The sequence below is a fragment of the Borostomias antarcticus genome, assembly GCF_949987555.1.
Source record: "Borostomias antarcticus genome assembly, chromosome: 10".
Lineage (NCBI taxonomy): Eukaryota > Metazoa > Chordata > Actinopteri > Stomiiformes > Stomiidae > Borostomias > Borostomias antarcticus.
The window spans coordinates 24,700,100-24,722,611 of NC_140243.1; the positions used below are offsets into that span (position 1 = coordinate 24,700,100).

At 49.0% G+C, this 22,512-nt stretch overlaps 2 protein-coding genes across 5 annotated transcripts; one reads left to right on the plus strand and one right to left on the minus strand.

Annotated features, from left to right (window-relative positions):
• On the minus strand, window positions 1–8,881 carry LOC311313601 (acyl-CoA dehydrogenase family member 10-like). The gene is made up of 12 exons (XM_084443768.1): window positions 8,731–8,881; window positions 8,247–8,443; window positions 7,921–8,069; window positions 7,499–7,693; window positions 7,142–7,300; window positions 6,785–6,932; window positions 6,505–6,625; window positions 5,120–5,188; window positions 4,778–4,956; window positions 4,522–4,672; window positions 4,130–4,275; window positions 1–4,009 (listed from the first exon to the last, which is right to left on the minus strand). Exons 2-12 carry the CDS (start codon window positions 8,431–8,433, stop codon window positions 3,759–3,761), a joined length of 1,755 nt encoding a protein of 584 aa, XP_084299894.1. The 5' UTR covers window positions 8,434–8,443; window positions 8,731–8,881; the 3' UTR covers window positions 1–3,758.
• Window positions 8,882–8,975: 94 nt separating this feature from the next.
• Window positions 8,976–21,664, plus strand: phf20l1 (PHD finger protein 20 like 1). 4 transcript variants are annotated; one of them, XM_084443758.1, is made up of 22 exons: window positions 8,976–9,058; window positions 10,015–10,136; window positions 10,226–10,397; window positions 10,634–10,729; window positions 11,290–11,374; window positions 11,460–11,551; window positions 12,135–12,345; window positions 12,535–12,783; window positions 12,869–13,063; window positions 13,887–14,057; window positions 14,753–14,812; window positions 15,382–15,666; window positions 16,055–16,255; window positions 16,578–16,631; window positions 16,949–17,056; window positions 17,206–17,367; window positions 18,361–18,539; window positions 18,937–19,036; window positions 19,149–19,344; window positions 19,492–19,807; window positions 20,051–20,198; window positions 20,327–21,664. In XM_084443758.1, exons 2-22 carry the CDS (start codon window positions 10,054–10,056, stop codon window positions 20,464–20,466), a joined length of 3,303 nt encoding a protein of 1,100 aa, XP_084299884.1. In that variant the 5' UTR covers window positions 8,976–9,058; window positions 10,015–10,053; the 3' UTR covers window positions 20,467–21,664. The 4 variants fall into 4 exon arrangements, with proteins under 4 accessions (XP_084299884.1, XP_084299885.1, XP_084299886.1 ...); XM_084443759.1 differs by having other exon boundaries at window positions 11,463–11,551; XM_084443760.1 differs by lacking the exon at window positions 10,634–10,729.
• Window positions 21,665–22,512: the final 848 nt, after the last annotated feature.

Genomic DNA, 22,512 nt, shown 5'->3' on the forward strand with positions numbered 1-22,512 from the left:
ACAGTGAGGAAAACACAGAGCAGGTAGACATTATGTAAATAAATAAATAACGTAAAATTAGACTACATGTAGGCTCATGCGACAAAAGCGGCATAGTTGGCAACTAAAAAGTTATGTTTGCGTATTGTGGAAATGTGTCAAAAAGGGACCCCATGTCTTAAAAAATCTATTTTCAGAACCTCCAATTGAAAAACGCAACATCTCAAGTTTAAGGCAAGACATTATATCTTGCAGCCACCGGCTGAGCGTGGGCGGTGCGGCTTCCTTCCATGTGAGCAAAACTGCTCGCCTGGCAAGTAATAGAGCAAAGGCAACCATGCGACGCTCATAGTGTGTTGTGGCTCCTTTTTGAATGACAGTTTCAAAATGATGGCTTGATGACGGCTTGATGGATGACAGTTGCTTGCCTATTTTATTTATTTGCTTTGATTTATCCTTATACAATAAAGGGCCATGCATGTTCGGATAAAAACATCTGCTAAATGACTGTAATGTGATGTGATGTAATGTTACTCTTCCATGTGTATTTTTTATTTTATTTTAGATATGTTTTGAGCCTTTTTGCTTTATTATATAGGTGTACAGTGTAGACTGACAGGAAGTGTGTCAGAGAGAGAGGGGAGGACATGCAGCTCAGGGCCCAGGCCGGATTCGAACCTGGGCCGCTGCGATAAGGACTAGCCTTCACGTGGTACACGCCTTAACCAATGAGCCACTGGGGCGCCCCCTTCCATGTGTATTTTATTTGCCATTGGTGGCACACAATCTGGGACCCGCCTGTCAGACCCGCCTGTCTTAAGCTGATGCACGGTGGAACTGTTTGCTGAACAATATGAACAGCTTAGTGAACACAATTATAACAGTGACAATGGCTATCACATGTGGAATCTAATACAATTCATGAATATAGGCTGCATTAATGTAAAATAATGGTCACAATGTTTAAATAATGACAGTAGGCCTACTTCACTGGATGACAATGTGTAATGAGCAGTGGAGAACTGTAATGAACACATTGGTTTCTGAGATATGGGATACGATTGATAAACCCTGACTCTTAGCCTGGTCTGGAGCAGGCTAACTCCACAGGATAAATCTCCATGGTGACATACCATAACTTCAGCCAGGATGACGGGGAAATCCCGGATTAATCCCATATCCAGGTTTTGTGCAACAGGCCCCAGGGGAGTTCACACCAGTGCAGCAGGCTTACTAAATCACCTTCACCTCAACACCTAGGAATTTTTAGTTTAGCAAACTATCTAAAACAAACGTGGAACAGAAAATAACACATTTCTCTATTATTGTACTAGCAGGGCACAATCAGATAATGCCTGGCCCAGGTGATGGCTGGTCCAAGGCTAACGAGCCAGGACAAACGAAATGACCAAGGATGAGTTGGAGGACCGTCTGTCTGTCAGTCTCCTTCTCTGTCGCCACCAACACCATCATAATCATCATTATAATGAAGGGGAGCTTCCTTTTTTTTATGATTAATAATTTTGTATTATTTCTTAACCAACATACAAAATATAACATCCATGTATACATATAACCCCCCCCACACACACACACCCCTTAACTTGTCATCACTACATACAGAATTGCATTAGTTGTCTACAAGAATATCCTCCCTCGTCTGCACTGGATACGTAAAATAAAACATAACTAGACCTTTAGAAAACCATAAAGATAAACATAAGTACAGCACATATTTTTTGTCCATGCATAAAAACAACACAACACCATATACACGTCTCCCCACATACTAACCATCCTTGTCAGTATCCCTCCAAAAAGGTTCAATATTTACCCCATTTTCTCATATACACATCCAACCCACCAAACCTTGTATACGACATTCTCTCAAAAGCTGCCACCCTCGCCATCTCGGCGATCCATTTGTGGACTGAAGGCACACCCTCTGTCTTCCATTCTCTGAGTAGGATCTGTCTGCCTATCATGATACTAGTTTGCACCCAGCTTCTAATATGTCTGTCCCCTTCCGTTAGGACTGCACTATCCCCTAAAACAAAGAGTCTAGGGTTGAATGGAATTTGGAACCCTAAAATCTCACATAGACTATCATATATCCTGATCCAAAACTCTTGTACTTTATCACAGGACCACAACACATGAAGTACTGTGTAGATGACCATCCTCAGACTTACAACGCCAGCAGTCCGGTGTATCTCTCAACCCAATTCTAAATAATCTGGAAGGAGTCCAATAAAAGCGTTGCATAATTTTAAATTAAATAAGGCGTACCCTTGCATCCCTTGACATCTTTTTAACATTCATACAAATCCTCCTCCATTCCCCATCTTCTAATGTCAGATTCAGGTCCCTTTCCCACGTCTTTTTGAGAGCTGACATTGCCCCGCTACCCAGGTCCTGCATCAGCATGGAATAGTACACAGACGCCTCATGTCCTTTCCCATAGTTCCTTAATATTGTATCTAATAACTGGGCAGGTGTGGGAGCTGGTGGTCTGAATATCCTCCAGAACAAATGGCGTAGTTGTAAGTATTTGAAGAATTGAGACCTGGGAATTCCGAATTGTTGTACACAGTCCTCAAAAGATTTCAATATCCCATTATAATATAAATCACCCAATGTAACCACACCCTTCTCCAGCCAGTTTTCCCAGCACATAGGAGATTTATCAATACATAACTTGGGGTTCATCCAGATACTTGAGGAAACATTTAGATATGGGTCTAACTTAAACAACCGGGCAACTTTGGACCACACTGATTTCAGATGAGCAATTATAGGGTGAGCTTTTGCTTCACTACTCAGTTTGATAGACAGACTTTGCATAGGTGACATTGGGGCAAGGACTGATTGTTCAATATTATACCAGGTAGGGGCCCTCTCAGGAGGAAGTGACCAGTGGGCCAGGTGTCTCAAATTAAAAGCATAGTAGTAAAATAAAATCTTAGGCAAACCTAGACCCCCTCTCTCAATTGGTCTTTGCAGTTTGCTAAGGTGTAACCGGGGTCGCTTGCCACTCCAAATAAACTCCTCTGTTATCCTATCAAACCAGTTGAAATATGAAAGAGGAACTCCTAGTGGAAGAGAATGAATAAGATAGTTGAGTTTAGGAATGCAATTCATTTTTATGATATTCACCTTCCCAGCTATTGATAAATTGAGAGCTGCCCATCTAACAGTATCACAAGAGATTTTATGCAGTAACGGATCAAAATTTACTTTAATTACATCTTTCAACTGAGGAGGAAACAAGATGCCTAGGTATCTAATACCTTGCTTAGGCCACTGAAACACCCCTGGCTGGAAAGCCGTAACAGGGCAATACGCTGTTAAAGGCAGCGCTTCAGACTTGGACCAGTTCACCCTATAACCTGAGAATTTTGAAAAGGAGTCAATGATCCTGAGGAGGCCAGGTATTGATCGAGCAGGGTCAGACACAAATAATAATATATCATCGGCATAAAGCATCAACTTGTGAGCCACCCCCCCTGCCAATATGCCTGGGAAATCAGTATCCACCCTAATGGCAGCTGCTAAGGGTTCTATAGCTAAGCAAAACAACAAAGGAGATAGGGGCGAACCTTGTCTCGTTCCTCTCCCAAGAGAAAAATATTCCGATATAAGCCCATTGGTTTGCACTGCAGCCTCCGGGAGATTATACAATAACTGAATCCATTTTATGTAAGTATCCCCAAACCCAAATACCCTCAAAATTTGAAATAAATAGCCCCATTCAACCATATCAAATGCCTTTTCGGCGTCTAGAGAGATGAAGGGGAACTTTCTCTGGGCATGGCGTTGAAGACGCGGAAACCCTCCTTGGTGGCGAAGTCCCACGCCAGCTCTGCCAGCCGTTCTGCCCCCTGCTGGAGAGTTGCCAGGTGGAACAGCCGCAGCGCCATGTAGAGCTGCCAGTGGGCCAGGGGGTCCACTCCCATGGAGCTACAGTACTGACCAATCATACCCTCCGTTCTAGGGATGCCCAGCTGGTCCAGCTCCAGGCCTCCCAACCCTTTTAGGAGAATAGAAAACAGGAAATAACAATATAACAGTCATGACACACACACACACACACACACGCACGCACGCACGTACACACACACACATGCACACACACACATTGACACTATACCTGGTAATAGGGGGTGGTCCTGGGGTAGGTGCTGAGCAATGCAAGCAGAGGCGAGGTCTATCAGGGGATCTCCCATGGTAGCCGACCCCCAGTCCAACACCCCCAACACCTCTGGTCTCTCTGGGTGAAACACCAGGTTAGACATCCTGCAGACAGAGGGACAGTGTCACATCAGGGCTTATCATATTCACAACTTATGTGAGGTAATATAGGAACATGAAATAATATTAAAATGTGTGTGTGTGTGTGTGTGTGTGTGTGTGTGTGTGTGTGTGTGTGTGTGTGTGAGTGAGTGTGTGTGTGTGTGTGTGTGTGTGTGTGTGTGTGAGTGAGTGAGTGAGTGTGTGTGTGTTTGTGTGTGTGTGTGTGTGTGTGTGTGTGTGTGTGTGTACCTGAAGTCTCCATGCACCAGTGTAGTTGAGTGGTGTTTGGGGAGGTGTAGGGGGAGCCAGCTGATGAGTCTGTCCATGGCTGGGATGGACCCAGTCTGAGAGGCCCGGTACTCCTGGGTCCAGCTCTCTACCTGCTGCCCCAGGGACTGTACTGGACAGGACAGAACCACAGGCAGACAGACGGACAGGAAGGTAAAGACAGACAAATAGACAACGTTACCTTCCAAGGACGGTTTTCACTCGGGGTTGGGTTTACCTGGCATGCCGTGGTCCTCCAGGTGTAGCTGTGTGGTGTCGAGGTTGTGGAGCCGGCAGAGTGTCTGGGTCATAGCCTGGAACAGGGCGGCCCTGTCTGCAGGGGCCAGACCTGGCAGGGAGGGGTCAGAGAACCTTCGCCCTGGACACACCTCCATCAGCAGGAACGGCCCACCCAGGCTGGACACAGAGGCACTGTCACTAAAGAGAGGTGCTACTATTTGTGTCTTAATGTGTGTGTGTGTGTGTGTGTGTGTGTGTGTGTGTGTGTGTGTGTGTGTGTGGGTGTGTGTGTGCACATGCGTGCATGTACGTGAGTCTGTGTGTGTGTCTATGTTCCCACCTTGGATCCTCAGAGTAGTCAATGATCAGTGGAGCAGGAAAGCCAGATCCACTGAGAGCTCTCAGGACCCTGTGAAACACAGGTTCACACAAGAGCTTTTACCCAGCTGGAACTAAGAATTGAAACATCATTCAGATATGGAGATGGGAGGATCCTATGATAAAGCTGCAGGATGTAACTTCTCTGCTATGAGCCTGCTACAAGCTAAGAGCAGACTAGCGGTGAGAGAAAATTCAATCTGCCAAGTACAATTCAGTCTGCTTGTGGGTTTGGGTACCTGTTGTGATTATTTTTAATTGATCATCTCATATACATTGATTATTTTAATTATATTGATTATCTCATATCTTATTTGATTTTACTGTATGAGAAACAAAGCTGAACTCTGGTTGCACCTGGTCAGAGGTCAAACCCAGGTGAACTCATTCTCTGAAACCTAATGGTGTCATGTGATCTCATCTGTACCAATACAGTAAGACTCAGGAGTGTCTATGACACCATTAGGAATGAGCCATTTCGGTGGGTGATTTTTAAAAATAGGTGTTGATCAAGTTAAGAGGGTGGGAATGTTAAAGAACTATATAACGCCATGTCCAGGTGTTCCAGTTGGCTCCCGGACCCACACTCTGTTTGTTGCTGTATCATCTTTAATAAGAGCAATAAATCTTTTGCATCACACTCTGCTAGATTCCAGTGCTTTCCATTTGAACTTTGAAAATTGATCTGAGCTGAGTCACTACACTGTAAGGCAATAGAAGAATGCCCTGTGTTGCTGATTGGTTCTCAGCACGCCTCGAACCATTGCTCGAACCACCGATTTGGCCACGCCTCCCAGTGCTCTTTTTAACCCCACACCAAATTATAATAATTATTACTTTTACAATCGCTGTAGCAGACCCAAACAGCGGTCTACAAAGACAGTTTTCACAGAGGAGTTCAGCTCTTCAGTCCGGTCCTTGACTAGGACTTGAACTGGGACTTGGACTTGGTCCCCAGGCACCATGAACGATGGCTGCCCACTGCTCCTGGCTGCCACTGGAGGAGGACGGCTCGGATGGGATAAATGCAGGGAACAATTTCCACTGGCGACCACTGAAGACGTGTGTGTGTTGTGTGTTGTGCTGTGTTGACGTGCGTGTGTGTGTTGTGTGTGCTGTGTCGCCCCTCGCTCACGTGTGTTGTGTGTCTCACTGTGTGGCCAATAAAGACCCTCGAGATCCAGATTATTATTATCACTAATCCCTCTCGATTTATCATAGAAATACTTAAATATTTAAAATCCTAAGAAAATCATACATACTGCAGCTTTAAAAGTGTAAGAATGGTTATCAACTGATCAACCTTCAACCCTCAACCAATCAGAGTGTGTGTATTAATGTATTAACCTGTGCTCTGTTTCCAGGGCTTGTGAGCCAGGCTGCTGAGTTCTCAGTAGAAGATGGCGCCCCCCGCAGGTCAGGAAGTGTAAGGACTGGCTGGGATCCAGAGGCTGGGCACTAACAACATCTAGGAGCAGACAATGGGCATAGAGTCTGTCTGTCTGTCTGTCTGTCTGTCTATCTATCTATCTATCTATCTATCTATCTATCTATCTATCTATCTATCTATCTATCTATCTATCTATCTATGTAAAAGGTCAGAATCAGGGAGGGGTGTACAGTGTACCTGTGTTATCCAAGTGTAGGCGTGTCCTCAAGTACTGTGTGAGCTGGTCCATGGGGGGCAGGCAGGATCCAGATGCTGCACCTGAGAGAGACAGAGGGAAGCCTAGCACCCCCTCCAGCTCCCTCACTGCTGCTGCTGGCTCCTCTACCTGTGGAAGCACACCTGATCTCACACCTGGTACACACTGGCACACAACTGTCAAACACCTACACCCCTAGAAAACAGACCTGTACAGCGTCCACACACCTAGTACACACACTGTGGTCTAATACTCGGTACACACTTGGAGAACATCACACCAGCTCTACTCCAACTACACAGGCGGGTGTTGAGTGTGCGACAGCGTGGGTCCTTCACCTTGATGGCGGTCGCGCCCAGGTCAGAAGCAGCTTGGACGTTGATCTGAAGGTCGTCCAGGAAGACGGCCTGCTGGGCAGACACGCCCAGTCTGTCCAGACACAGCTGGTAGATCCTCCTATCAGGCTTGCTCAGCCCCTCCCTGCACGACTCCACTATCTGGAAGAGGGAAGAGGAAGCATCCTGCTGAAATGTGCTTAGTCCAATCAATTCATATTCATATCCACAGCACTGTGATAAAATGTTTCCTTTGAATGTGGAGAATGTGTCTGCTGCTAGAGTTTCTCGAGGTATGATCACTACCTAGCTCTCAGTGACAGGAGGAATAGGGAGAGGATGTAACGAGAGGCTGCTGACCACATCAAAGAAGGTGGGGTCAAGAGGCATGAAGGGCTTTCCTTCCAGAGTCAGGAAGTTGTTGCTGAGCACGGCGGTCTTCAGACCTCTGGATCGCACACACTTGATCGCCTCCATCATGACTGGCAGGGGCTCCCTCATTGGGCCACTGGTCAGGGCAGACAGCAAAGAGCCAATGGGAACTGGACATCCTGCCTGGGGGGCGGGGTATTAGGAGAGGAATGATAAACAGATTGAGGTCAGGCAATGGATACTATCTAAAACTATCTAAGAGTGTGAGAGTGCCAAGCCATCTGACTACTCCTTCCTCAAGGGACCGGATACTGAGAAGAGAGTACTCTCATAACGTTCCCTACAGGAACTTGACGGAACCGACTGCTTGTTTCCGTGTGAACAGAGGAGTAGTCTAAAGAGGAACTCACCATGTTGCTGCACTGCTTCCTGAAGGCCTCCACAAACTCCTGCGCCCCCAGTTCTCCCCTCATGAAGCTCTTCCATGCGTTCCTCTCCCCCCCTGCTCCGATAGCACGGCCCAGTGTACCCAGGGGAACCCCGTTCTGCTGTTCAAACACTGCAGAGACAAGACAACAGAATAGAATTCAATATAATATATAATATAATATAATTCAATACTCAATTACAAACGTTGCAGCTACATTATCTTGTAGGCTGATGTATAGAGTGGTGTGTACAGTGAAGATTATCAAAATGTTTCATTAGTAAGAGTGAGATGTGTTTCCTCTGTCACCTGAAACCAGTTTGACAGACGAGGGCAGGAGAACGCCATACATGTCAAATATGACGGCTTTGTAAGGAGAGGTGGCAGCGTGGTTCATATGGCGTTTATGCTCCTGCTGGTACCATCTCTGGGCACTACATCTTACAGTAGGACGCAGCAGGCACAGCTTCTTCTTCTTCATCATCATCATCATCATGGTTCTGATTCTGAAAAAAAAAAAGATGCAACAGCTGTCAAAACTAAACCGTATCTAAGTGATATCTCTTACAGAAATCAGCAAGATTGAGAAATAAGTTTGGAAAGCAATGATTCTCTGGCATTGGTAGGCTATCTATCTAATCTATCTATCTATCTATCTATCTATCTATCTATCTATCTATCTATCTATCTATCTATCTATCTATCCATCTATCTATCTATCTATCTATCTATCTATCTAGTACAACAATTCCAAAAGTCTCATTTTTCGCTGGTATCCCATCCCCCCTCCTACTTTCACGCCGAAATATCAGGTTGAAGTCGTCATGGTAATGTCCGTAAATGTATCATGGAGGGGGTTACTTATCACACAGATGAATTCCGGATCACCATAATAACAATAACACAAACTTGAAAGCCTCTGTAAAATTGTTTACATGCCAGCCATGTTGTCCTCGAGCCTTCACGTCAGCACTACGTGGCTCTGTGACAGACTTACGTCGCTACGCAGGAACGCCCCTTATTTGGGGATAGGATAAAGTATCAGAGAGCAGAAGAATGGAGAGGCTGTGTTTAACATATTAACTAACTGTCTTTTTTTAAAACCAAATGTGCTCGCAAAGGTAAAGCAAATCGCAATCCATTCCAAAGAGGACAATGCACACGATACATCTAAGACATTCGACCGTTAGCTGTCAGTTTTGGGCCGATCTGCTGTGCAGAGCAGGCTAGCAAGCTAATGACAGCTAGTCCTGAGCTAGCTAGTCTAGTTAAACTAGCTAGCGTGCTAAACCAACTTTACCTGCACACAAGCTAACTAGCTTAACCTTAATACACCACACTGCAATCGTTTAGCAAGTTAGATCATCATTTTAAATGTAGAATTGTAAACATGTCTTGCACACAAGCTAGATAGCTACTTAGCTATTCTTCTGTGGCTAACTGCTGCTGGGGACAGTTGGGTAGGCAGCTAGCTGGACTAGCCAACTCCTGCTGGGACTCTTAAAGACAAGCTAACGTTAGCAAGACTAGCTATCTAGATTTGCCCCATTTATCGTTAGTTAGTTAGTTAGCTAGCGAAGGGTTTCCTTGAGCAAGTTTGTGAGCTCACAGTTTCATTGATGATCCTGTAATCGTGCGCCGTCTTGGAACAACATTTTATTCGCAAATCATCACTATCCAATTCATGTTATTCCTATTCCTGATGTATCGGGAATAGTTGGTGATCTAGCTGGTTATGTGCTGTGATTGTTGGTCCTAGCTAGCTATCTACAGTTAGCACTGGCTAGCTACCCACTAGAGGGTTAGCATGCTAACGGTTAGCTGCTAGGCTGAGATAGGCTTCACATTGCTGGAGCTGAGGAATGTGGTTCCCTCGCCAGTACCACAGTATGTGGAAGGGCTAGTTACTGAGCTAGATAACTTGTCAACATAGCTGCCAAAGTAAGATCAATTATACTTTAAAATGTTTTAAGTGACTACTTCAGTATACTCGACATTTACAACTGGACTCCTGAACTGCTTTGTACTCCCTTCACGTAGAGATCCCTAGGTGACCCGTTCCCCCTCTTGTTCTCAGAAACGGACACAAATCAGTCTTGAAACAGACAGTGTGAAGATGAGCAAGAAACCACCCAATCGTCCCGGGATCTCCTTTGAAGTTGGGGCCAGAGTTGAAGCTCAAGATTATCTTAAAAAATGGTATGTGTTTGTTAATGTGTCATTTTGCTACTACACGCTCGAAACAATTTTTATTTAGTATCCGCTTGTTGTCTCCTGTACCATTCTAGGTACCCGTCACGCATAGAGGAGCTGGACTTTGAGGAGGGGAAGATGCTGGTCCATTTTGACAGGTGGAGCCATCGCTATGATGAGTGGATTCCATGGGACAGCACTCGGCTGCGTCCACTGGAGAGACAGGCGCTCCGCAAGGAGGGCCTCAAAGAGGAGGAGGAGATGACTGTAGGTGGTCCTGACACTCAGACACACCTGTCTGCCTGTAGACACACCCACATGTCTGTCGTACCTGTAACTAACTCGGCATGCCAAATCTCTACGGATGTGTGTGCCCGAGACAGGACAGCATAGAGGACATACCGTTGTAGATTACCCGAGTGCTGCTGGTCAATCTGATGAGATGAGTGACCGAGGCAGTGATGAACTAATTGTTGATGCTTGTTATGAATATGTTCTACCAGGAGAGTCTCAGCGAGATGACAGCATCTCGCCTTGATGAGCTTCCTGGAAGTACAGAAAGTGCTGGGGACCAATCAGACTTACCACCACAGAGACAAGTATATACCACCCCCCAGTGTTCCACCTGCAGTGATTGGCTGTTTGAACTGCTTGTCTCACCCAGTGTTTTGGTTCCTCATATAACAGCTTTGGTCAGATCATGTCCAGTATGATCAGGCAGAGCTAAAACAGGGCTGTACACGAGATATGAGGCATTGCCATACTGAAGCACAATCTAGTGACTCACAACATCTCTCATTTTATGTCCTATAAGCTTTGTTTTCTAATGACATCACTTTGTAACATTTATACATTTCTATTTGTCTTATTAGCATGTACGCCCTTTGCTTGCATTACCGTGTAGCTTATTATTGCCTTTCTTGCAGAAAGAGATGGTTGATTGAGTTGCTGATTATTTAGTCTTCAAGATGTTTTTTTTGCCATTATCAAAGCATCAATGTTGAAAATGTTATCAAGGGGGATGGTGTCTCACACAACCCCCACTGCGAAGCATAACAATAATCTTGTTTCAGATGTATTTGTCTTTCATGCCACCTGTTAGTTCCTGGCCAGGTGGACGGAGCGTGTGGGTGACGGCGTTTGGACCTCTGTGTTTCAGGAGCTGAGAGACGGAGAGGAAGTGCTCGCTCGATGGACCGACTGTCGCTACTACCCCGCCAAGATAGAATCAGTCAACAAGGAAGGTTTGTATCTTCGAAACATCGTTTCAAGGCATAACCAGACATGGCATTTGTGACAGACGTGTCCATTTCAACTCTTTTTGGACAGCAGGTACTTACACGGTGCAGTTCTACGACGGGGTGGTCCGCTGTGTGAAGAGGATCCACATCAAGTCCATGCCGGAGGACGCAAAAGGCCAGGTGAGCCACACAGCAGCTCTGCACACCGACGTGGGCTTCAAACCCGAGCGACATGACTATTGAATTGCCTTTCGAGAGCTTCACCGTAGCCAGACTAGGACTGTCATTGTGTGTGTGCGCTCTCCCTGTCTTGCAGGAGGTAAGAGGCAGCAGGACAGCAGGGCAGGGGCTGGCAGGATAGGGCCGCAGCAACCAACAGGCCACACCCCCAAACCCTGTGTACCAGCGCTTCTGTAACTGTAGCCTTAGACATGCAGGAGCAATACAATACTGAATATCTCAACTGCCCGTCGCGAGTGGAATGCGGACAGGAGCTGCGGTCACACAGTGATAGTAAATGGTTGTGATGATTTCTCCAAGGTTGTAGATAACCAATGTTAGCCTGGCCACCGCCCCCCCACCCCCACCCCCACTCCACCCCAGACCCAGACCCAGAGAGAGTAAGGGTAGATTACAGCGACCAGGTTTACTAACCAGCTCTGTGTGTGTGTGTGTGTGTGTGTGTGTGTGTGTGTGTGTGTGTGTGTGTGTGTGTGTGTGTGCGCGTGTGTGTGTGTGTGTGTGTCACCTCTCTTCCTGTCAGGACTGGGTGGCGTTGGTGAAAGCGGCGTCAGCGGCGTCTAGGAACAGAGGCAGCAGTAAGCCTCGCACCAGCGCCAACAGCAACAAGGACCGGGACGCCGGCGGCGGAGAGCAGTCTGAGGACGAGGACGAGGAGGACGAGGACGAAGAAGACGCTGAGGGAGACCACAGTGAGGAGGATCAGCAGAAGCAGAGCCACTCGGAAAAATCTGGTGACCGTCTTGAAGCCTCTCCCACATTCCCTCTAGGAGGTCACCGTTGTATCTCTCCATAAACCCTCTCTGTCTCTCTCTCTCTCTCTATCTCTCTCTCTCTATCTCTCTCTCTTCTTGTCTATGTCTCTCTCTCTCTCTCTCTCTCTCTCTCTCTCTCTCATTCCTCTCTGGTGTCTCTCTCCCTAGGAGCCAGCGGAGACCCTGCAGGTGTCCAGGAGGAGCAGAGCGCCGAGGACGAGTCCCCCCACAGGCACGCCCCCAGCGCCAGCCCCTCCCCAGCCAAGAGCGGGGCCAGGCGGTCCCAACACCAGTCTGGGGAGTCCACCGGCTCCACCCCCTCCCAGCCAGGCAGCGCCGCGCCTTCGTCCGCCGGGGAGGAGACCCAGCCGGCCTCGGAGGCCCTTCCTTCGCCAGGCCCCGCCCCTGCGCTCCCCGGTGGGCGCCCTCTGCAACTGCACTGTAAAGTTTGCGTTGGTGTGTGTATTTGTCTGTACTAACATATGCCCCCCCCGCTCCTCAGCGCCCTCCGCCCCCTCCCCCCCGCTCAGGGCGTCTGACTCCGGCCCGCAGAGACGCCGCTCCCAGCGCCTCGCCACCACCACGCCCGACGCCGCCGCCGACCCTCCCCACAATCCGGCACACGCCACGCACAGCCCCCCCTCTCCCCCCGCCAAAGAGCCTTGCCCCGCCCAGAGAGAGCCGTCCTCCCCGGAGCGTAAGTGTCTGCAGCCCTAAAGACAGCAGTAGTGATGGGACATACGACACCAAAGCTTCGGGGCTTCGGTCCTCAATGTGAAGCGGACTGTGCCCAAACTATGTGCCGGGGCTTGAAGGTTTTGGCGCAACCTATGACAGCGTGGCACATCTGTTTGGAAGCGATTCTGCAATGACGGAGGCACCAAGTGTGCATATTCAAATAACATAATATATTTATTGCAGCACTTTCAATCAGTGAACACGGTTCTCACAAGGTCACAATGAACATACGTAGTGTGCAGTAGTCTACTAGGCTACAGTTGCAATGGCTGCTAGGATTTCTGCAAACCACCAGGTGTCACTGTGCTCTCCGTTTTCAATGCACCGGAGCTTCGGCTCTTTTCCCGACACAATCAGGAAGAAGCCCCAAAGCTTCGTAAGGCCTCGTCCGCCCATCCCTAGACAGCAGTCCACCTGTCTGCTCTCACACTGAGTCTCTAACGCTCTCACACTGTCCTGCTGTCTCTCACTACCAGCATAGCTTCTCATTCAATTTCAGTTTTAAGTTCATTATTGGCAAGAAAATATTTCAAGTATTGCTAAAGCAAACACATATATACAATGAATGGCAATGGCAGTTTAACAATACCAACGAAACACAAATCTAGATGAAGCAGATAATGAAATCAAAGCGATTCACATTTCACTGTTGCGCAACAGTGTTATGCAACGCTTCCATCTTCCAGCAAAAGACTGGGTTTGTTCTGTACTCTTCAAGTTGTGTTCAGACAAAAAGGCCTTGATAATGTGTGTTTTTATCACATTTGACTTGTCCATGGCAGGTGCAGTGGTGAACTCTGTGGACAGGGTGGAGTCCAGCCTCCATAACTATTGTGCAGGAATTCCTCCTACGCCCCCTTCCTCAGCACCAATCACGGGCCAGGACCAGCAGACGGACGTGCTCACAGCCAATCACACGGGAGCGGATGAGAAATCCTCGCCCTCGATAGCAGGTAATGTTCGGTTACAGGGCTGAAAATTAACACCTGCCACCGGCCAAATGCAGGTAAAATTTCCAATTGGCGACTAGATTTCGGAAGGCTATCTGAAGAAAATATATACTTGGCCGGTAGATTTTTTCATCTACAGTCCCCTTGGCAGGTGACTCACCGTGAGCCAAAAAGTTAATTTTCACCCCTGTTCGGTTATAATAAAGAAACAATATCAAATCAAATTAAACTTTATTTGTATAGCGCATTTCATACACAGAGGCAACATAGGCATAGGTCCCACCCCTACATATTCCAGAGGGAAGCAAATGTATTGGGGACACAGCCCGACTGTGTGTGTGTGTGTGTGTGTGTGTGGTGTGGTGTGGTGTGGTGTGGTGTGGTGTGGTGTGGTGTGGTGTGGTGTGGTGTGGTGTGGTGTGGTGTGGTGTGGTGTGGTGTGGTGTGGTGTGGTGTGGTGTGGTGTGGTGTGGTGTGGTGTGGTGTGGTGTGGTGTGGTGTGGTGTGGTGTGGTGTGGTGTGGTGTGTGGGTGTGTGTGTGGGTGTGTGTGTGTGTGTGTGTGTGTGTTGTATTGTATTGTATTGTATTGTATTGTATTGTATTGTATTGTATTGTATTGTATTGTATTGTATTGTATTGTATTGTATTGTATTGTGTTGTATTGTATTGTATTCTATTCTATTCTATTCTATTCTAGCTCCTGGCTTGAGGACTGCTACCAGGACTCCCAAGATGAACAAACACACCAGAGAGCCAAGTAGGACCCGAACACCGTTTCATTGCAGTCATATGTTGTTGCACTTTTACTGTAGTACAGCACAGAATATCCTAACCTGTCTCCCCTCCTGTCTATCAATCAATCAATCAATCAATCAATCAAAGCTTTATTTGTATAGCGCATTTCATACCCAGAGGCAACACAATGCGCTTTACAGAGAACAAGGGAGGTGGGCATACGACCCAGCCCTACATATTCCAGAGGGAAGCAAAAAACAGTAATCACCCGGGGGCCAGATAAGTGAGCTGTAAATATTCTTTCCTGACCCCTCTCAACAAGGCGATCGAGCAAGCTCCAGGAGTATGTTTGTCTACCGGCTAAGAACATTTATGAAGCAATAAATTACATTAAATTACATTTTCAGAGTAAGAGAAGCTAAAAACAACATAGGAGAGACATGGCAAATACTGGTCTAACGTCTTTCTGTCCAATCCTCCCGCCTGTCTGTCTTCCTCCCTGATCCGCATGCTTGCCTGTCTCACCTCCTGTCTCCTGTCCTCCAGTCATGAGCACCCTGCCTGTCTCACCTCCTGTCTCCTGTCCTCCAGTCATGAGCACCCTGCGCTGCGAGGACCCCTCGTCCCCCGGCGACATGGACAGCCAGTTCCAGTGTCAGGTGGCCGGCTGCTCCAAGGCCTTCCGCAAGGCCAAGCTGCTGGACTACCACCTCAAGTACTACCACAACGCCGACAAGGAGGCCCCGGAGCCCGGGGCCGGCTCCCCGGACAGGGGGGGCCGCACGCGGGCCACGTCCACCTCCCTGCCCCTCTTCTCCAACCCCCTGCTGGACGTCTTCGACAGCAAGAGGCGGCGCACCATCTCCTCCTCCTCCTGTAAGGCCGATGGCGGCGAGTAGCGCACTGGAATCTGACCGCCCCGTCTGTGTCCGTAGTCACCGATACACACCAGCTACACGCTAATCACCGCGCGCCGGACTACACACAACCTCACCAGCTGTCTCGATCCCGTCTACACAATAACTGTACTCTACCCTCGCTCTGCAGTCACGACTACTGCTCACTGCTAGTTTGCGTACTATACTTTAGCTCGCAAAGTACAGGGAGCTAGCACCCGTGTTTTCCTCTGTGTGCATAAAGTATCGGTCTCTCTACATCATATTTCTTATGTCCGTCTGCCTCACGGTCCGTCTGTCTGTCTGTCTGTCTGTCTGTCTGTCTGTCGTTCTGTCTGTCTGTCCGTCCGTCCGTCGTCGTCCTCCAGCTCTGTCTCCCCAGGCCCAGTCCCTCCAGCTGGACTGCCTCCGCAGCGGCAGGTCAGGGAGGAAGAAGCGCTCCTCGGCCTCCATGAGCTCCGACAGCACCGAGGTGTCCCTCCCAGCCCTGCCCCGCGACCGCAGCCTGGACAACCTCCACGACAAGATCCTCAAGAAGGTCATCGACAAGGACAAGTACTCGGAGACAGGTTAGTCGGGCTGGGCCTCGAAACCCTCTCTCTGCTGGTCAGAGCCCTTGAACCCTCCCCCATCTCTCTCTCTCTCTTTCTCTCTCTCTCTTTCTCTCACTCACTCTCTCTCTCTCTTTCTCTCTCTCTCTCTCTCTCACTCACTCTCTCTCTCTTTCTCTGTATCTCTCTCTCTCACTCACTCACTCTCTCTTTCTCTCTCTCTTTCTCTGTATCTCTCTCTCTCTCTCTCTCTCTCTCTCTCTCTCTCTCTCTCTCTGGGATCAGGGTTGGGCTTAGCCCTCCCATGGTTGACATCTCTAACCTGGCTCTGTTCGTCCAGGGTTCATCAAGGCTGAGAAGAAGGTCAAACTGGAGGAGAAAGGTCAGCTGCTGGGTGAGTCTCACTTCTCTGTCTGTCTGTCTGCCTGCCTGTCTGTCTGCTTGTCTGTCTGCCTGTCTGTCTGTCTGCCTGTTTGCCTGTCTGCCTGCCTGCCTGTCTGTCTGTCTGTCTGTCTCTGTCTGTCTGTTTGTCTGTCTGCTTGTCTGTCTGTCTGTCTGCCTGTTTGCCTGTCTGCCTGCCTGTCCGTCTGTCTGTCTGCCTGTCTGCCTGTCTGTCTGTCTGTCTGTCTGTCTGTCTGTCTGTCTGTCTGTCTGTCTGTCTCTTTCCCGGGGGGGTGTTGTAGCTGATTGGTGCCGTTGTTGTGTTTCCAGGGAAGAAGAAGGAGAAGGACAGAGAACGCAGGGACAGGAAGGACAAAGACCCTTTCAAGCTCAAACAGAAGAAGAAGAAAAAGAAGAAGAAGAAATCCAAGCAGCACAGTGAGTAGAAGAGAACAGCTAAGAAGAGCATGTTTATTCTGACATTGAGTGTGTGTTTGTCTGGCTACACTGACTGTGTGTGTTTGTTTGTTTTTGTGTGTGTGTGTGTATGTGCGTGCGTGTGTGTGTGTGTGTGTGTGACTCTTCAGATTATGCAGACTATGACGGCATGTCACTAGCCTTCCTGGACAGGTCTTCATCCCCCCTGCATCGTTCTGCTGGCAGCGCCTTCACCTTCCTCTCCTCCTCTTCCTCCTCTAAACACCATCAGTTCCCTCGGGCCATCCTGTCTGTGGACCTGACCGGGGAGAGTGAGTACCTCAACTACACCACTAGGGGGAGCTTTAAGCATCATTTATACTTCGTCCGTGAGCCACATTTTTGGCTCATTGACGGCATTTGGAACGTCTTGCAGGCTGTGAGCCGCTTGGCTCGTACCACCTCGTGAGCCGTGGGGCGGCTGTAGCTCAGTTGGTAGAGAGGGTCATTCAGTGATCGAAGGGTCAGTGGTTCGAATCCCAGCTCCGATTGTCCACATGTCGAAGTGTCCTTGAGCAAGACACTTAACCCCAAATTGCTCCCAATGAGCAGGTTAGCACCTTGCATGGCAGCTACCGCCATTGGTGTGTGAATGTTTGAGAGAATGAGAGGCCATTGTAAAGCGCTTTGAGTGCCGCTAAGGTGGGAAAGCGCTATATAAGTGCAGTCCATTTACCATTTACCATTTACCTCAAATTTCTAGCGGCTCACACTGCGTCATTATATGTCGCATATATTTGATTGGTTGACTGGCCTGGAGAGACGAAGCCTTCTGTGTTGCTAGGAGATGAGAAACATTTTCTTGTTTGGTAACAACATAGCATGATTGTGTTACATATGGACACAGCAGGGCACGGCTCATTGAGTATAAATGCATAGAGCTATGAGCCGTGAGCCATGAGCCAAAAAATGTGGCTCACGGCTCATGAAGTATAAATTAGGCTTTAGCCCCACACAGTCCACCCACTGTAGTACCGTTGTTCTAATGAGTACATCAACTACACCACTAGGGGGAGCCTTAGCCCCATACCGTCCACCTACTCTACTGTAGTACCTTTGTTATAATCTGTGTGTGTGTGTGTGTGGTGTCTGTGCGTGCGTGTGTCTGTGTGTGTCTATGTCCGTGTCTGTCTGTGTGTGCGTGTGCGCGTGTGTGTGCGTGCGTGCGCGCGCGTGTGTGTGCGTGCGTGCGCGCGCGTGTGTGTGCGTGCGCGCGTGTGTGTGTGCACGCGTGTATGTGTGTGTGCGCGTGTGTGTGTGTGTAGACCTGTCGGACGTGGACTACCTGGAGGACTCGACCACGGAGAGCCTGCTCCTGAGCGGAGACGACCTGAGCCAGGAGGACATGGCCATGGAGGCCTTCCCCCCGGAGGACACGCCGGCCGGACAGGAGATCGTCCGCTGCGTCTGCCAGATGGACGAGGAGAACGGCTTCATGATCCAGGTAGCACACACACACACACACACACACACATACACACACACACACACACACACACACACATACCTCTATAGACCTTGGCTGTTACACAGTCTGCATAGGTAACCCAGGTCTGTCAGTCTAACAGTTATGTTACTGGCTACTTTAATAATTGTAGTTCACTTTTAATATAAGAAAGAACCCATTGTGGTAGTAATGTATAAGCAGTATCAGTAAATAATACTGTTTACCCTCTCTCTCTCTCCCTTTCTCTCCTCTCTCTCCCTCTCTCTCCCTTTCTCTCCCTCTCTCTCCTCTCTCTCCCTCTCTCTCCCTCTCTCTCCCTCTCTCTCCCTCTCTCTCCCTCTCTCTCCTCTCTCTCCTCTCTTTCCCTCTCTCTCTCTCTCTCTCTTTCTTGCAGTGTGAGGAGTGTATGTGCTGGCAGCACAGTGTGTGTATGGGGCTTCTGGAGGACAGCATCCCAGACCAGTATATCTGTTACATCTGCAGAGACCCCCCAGGTAACACACACACACACACACACACACACACACACACACAGAGAGACACCTACACGCACACAACATCTGACCATTTTGGTCTAGAGCAGTCTTCCTGCCTGCCCCCTCCCAGGTCAGAGGTGGAGCGCCAAGTACCGCCACGACAGGGAATGGCTGACGAAGGGTCACATGGTCGGCCTGTCCTTCCTGTCAGAGAACTACTCCCATCAGAACTGTCAGAAGATAGTCTCCACCCACCAGCTGCTCGCCGACGCCTACAGCCTCAAGACCCTCCTCCACGGTCTGGCGCTCAAGATGGACATCCTGCAGTAAGACACACACACACACACACACACACACACACAATCACACTTTCACTTTCATGGCCTCCAGTTTCTGTCTTGTTGTGTTGACAGAGCGACTCTTGTCAATGTTTTTATGGTTCACGCTGACATTGCTGACGTCATCGCACCCAGGAACAGACACAGCCCCAGTCTGCACTTCTGGGCGCGGTCCTGGGTGAACTCAGACGAGGACCAGCCAATGGGGGGGCTCCCTGACTGCCTCCACTTCCAGGAAGTGTTGGCCGACTCTGAGAACCAGAACCCTATCCCCGACACCTACATCACCAGCGAGCACAGCTACCAGAAGCCCCCCGGCACCCCCGGCCCCGGGGCCCACGTCGTCACCGCCGAGCCCAGGCTGGCCGCAGACACGCTGGGCTGCAGCAGGGAGGAGGAGGCGGGGACGGGCCTGGAGGCCATTATCGTCACACACCCTGTAGAACAGGAGGTGAGGAAGGTTACTCCGCCGCTCCTGTGGGTGCGCTTGATCTGAACGACATGTTGGCTGTGGGGTTTTGGGTGTGTTTGGTATGTAGGGCATGGCGGCCGTGATGCTAACTGTAGTTTTACGTGTGTATTTGGTTTGTAGGAGAGGGCGGCTGTGATGCTAACCGTAGTTTCGGGTGTGTTTGGTTTGTAGGACATGGCGGCGGTGATGCTAACTGTAGTTTTGGGTGTGTTTGTTTTGTAGGAGAGGGAGGCTGTGGTGCTGCCGGGTCCGGACTCAGTAGAGCACGCCAGGAACTGCCTGCAGTGGCAGATGAACCTCCTGACCCACATAGAGGACCTCCAGGACCAGCTGGCGGGCAGGATGGACCTCATAGAGAAAGAGCTGGATGGTAAACTCAACTCCACCTCCAGACACACACGCAAACCACACACACACACACACACACCCTCGCCTCAGTCCGGCCACAAACACACGTGATCGCGTGCACATCTCAATGATTCCCATCTCTCTCCCCAGTGTTGGAGAGTTGGCTGGACCTGTCGGGGGAGCTGGAGCCCCCGGACCCCCTGGCTCGGCTGCCGCAGCTCAAACTGCGCATCAAGCAGCTGCTCTCCGACCTCAGCAAGGTGCAGCAGATGAGCTGTCTGACCGTCTGACCGGGAGCTACGGCACTGAGGCAGGGTGCCTGCCGTGAACACCCCCCTCTCCCTCCAGCCTCCGACCCGGCCCCCTGCTTCCACCCCCCCCCCTCACCCAAAACCCCAGCCTGGAGGGGGCGACCTGGACCGAGGGAAGGCGCTCTAAGGACCTCTGGACTCAGAGCCGGCCGGAAGGAATAAGCTGTTGAGAGAGAGAGAGAGACCAGAGATAGAGACTCTGTTTGATGAAAGGTACCAGTTAAAGAGTGTTATCCTGCGCAGCTCAGGACATACCAGTCACTTTAGCCGCCCTGCTAGCCAGCATTGTCAGCAGACCTGGTCACTATAGAGAATGTTCTGTTTGGAGAAATGTGAGCATTTTGAGGGGCTTTTCCATTGGTTCCATTGTGCCAGGTAAGATCAGCACGGAGGATTGATTTGAAGGTTTTTCGAACACTATTGGACCCCCCTGCAGGGGGCCGTTTCTGAGTCTGACCCCTGACCCCTGAGTTCTGAGCTTCAGCTCCTAAAGGGTGAAGCTTAGTGGACTCGAACTCGAGCACAACCACTGTACTGACTGATTTTTGCAAGTGTGGTTTGAAACCGAGACTTGCTGGTTTTAAATACAGTAGATAGGTTAGTTGACCCACGACCACAGTCGTCATGGTGACCAGTCGACCAGGTGGTGAGTTTGTTGTGCCAAGTGAAGCCAGGTTTTTCAGTGTTGTCCTGCTCCTCTGCCTCCCTCCCATCTTTCCTTCTCTCTGCTAGGGGGAGACCTAGCCACCTACATACTCCCTCTCTATATATCTCTCCGCCCCATCCTTCTCTCTCTCCTTCACTCCCTCCTCCTCCTGTCCCCGGCTGTCGGTCATGTGACCTCAGCAGGGCCTCTGTATGACTGACTGGGTCAGCTGACTGCTAAGATGTTGGGTTGCGCCCAAGTAAGCTAAATACACCTTAGATGGACATGCTTTGCAGCGACGTGTCGCAGTTTTGGAATTGTTTGTACAGTTTTTCATAACTGTAAAGATGAGGAAATCTATAAAGGCATAAGAGGACAAAATATACTTGAAGATGATGCCTGTGTTTATTTAGCATTTCTATAAACCTGTACAAAATGTTTTAGAACCAGTAGGATTTAAAACTTGAAGTTGATTTGCATTGACATATACAGCTGTACATTCAGAGTTTATTTAAGACTGTTCCTATGTGATGTACAACTTCAATAAAATGATATTCTGGGTAGTCCTGTTTAACTTTCTGACATACCAGACTGCACCGCTAGATGGAGTAAGAGACACTACTGGTGCGTTCGTTTCTAACTGGGAGGTGGCAAATTGCGACTTGCTTCTAGAAATGATTAAATAAAACGCCGCATTAACTCGCACTTCCTCGTCGCAAATTCGGATATGTTTCTCAGCCCCCAGTTGCCGGCTGACGTCAATATCATATATCATCATATCATTCGCTATAGCTCGAATGCACACAGGTCGGAGGTAGGTATTTTGCCACTTGCGACTTGCCAGCTCCGACCACAAACGAATGCACCATAAGATTGTCCAAGAAATGTCCTAGTACAAGGTGTTCTGGAGGTGGAGCTCTGGTTCCCGCCCTGATTTGGCTCCTTCCACCCCCCCTAACTCTACCCTCTCTGACTGAACAGAAGGAACTGGCTTAACCCTGCTGAAGGCTGAGGATGATGTAACCACTGCGGAGGACTCTGTTTTCTTAATATTCAACACTCTGCATTATGGGTTTATTATCAATAAAGATAAACATGGGATATAGGCCTAATCAATGAACATCGAGTTGAACTGTGAGGAGGGGGAGAGATACGAACGATTAGGTCAGATAGAACAGACAGGCCTCCTCTACTGTACATGGAAATGATCGAGGGCCATTTGCTCTCCGGGCCCCTCCAGATGACCTTTCACCTGCGGCGCCGCTGCCAAGTGGATGTCATCTCTGTGACAACAGGACACGCAGATAATGATCACTCAGTAAGGATACTCCCCGACTCTGCTGGCGTCATGCGTCACCCTCTCCTACCCTCCCGTATTA

What these genes read in the sequence shown, in the direction of transcription:
- phf20l1 (XM_084443758.1), top strand. Translation starts at nt 10,054, where the DNA reads ATGAGCAAGAAACCACCCAATCGTCCCGGGATCTCCTTTGAAGTTGGG. An exon ending in CAAACACACCAGAGAGCCAA is followed by an intron (nt 14,813 to 15,381) that starts GTAGGACCCGAA and finishes CCTGTCCTCCAG; the next exon opens with TCATGAGCACCCTGCGCTGC. An exon ending in CATAGAGAAAGAGCTGGATG is followed by an intron (nt 20,199 to 20,326) that starts GTAAACTCAACT and finishes CTCTCTCCCCAG; the next exon opens with TGTTGGAGAGTTGGCTGGAC.
- LOC311313601 (XM_084443768.1), bottom strand. Translation starts at nt 8,433, where the DNA reads ATGATGATGATGATGATGAAGAAGAAGAAGCTGTGCCTGCTGCGTCCT. An exon ending in GGAAGCAGTGCAGCAACATG is followed by an intron (nt 7,694 to 7,920) that starts GTGAGTTCCTCT and finishes CCCGCCCCCCAG; the next exon opens with GCAGGATGTCCAGTTCCCAT. An exon ending in GGAGGACCACGGCATGCCAG is followed by an intron (nt 4,673 to 4,777) that starts GTAAACCCAACC and finishes TGTCCTGTCCAG; the next exon opens with TACAGTCCCTGGGGCAGCAG.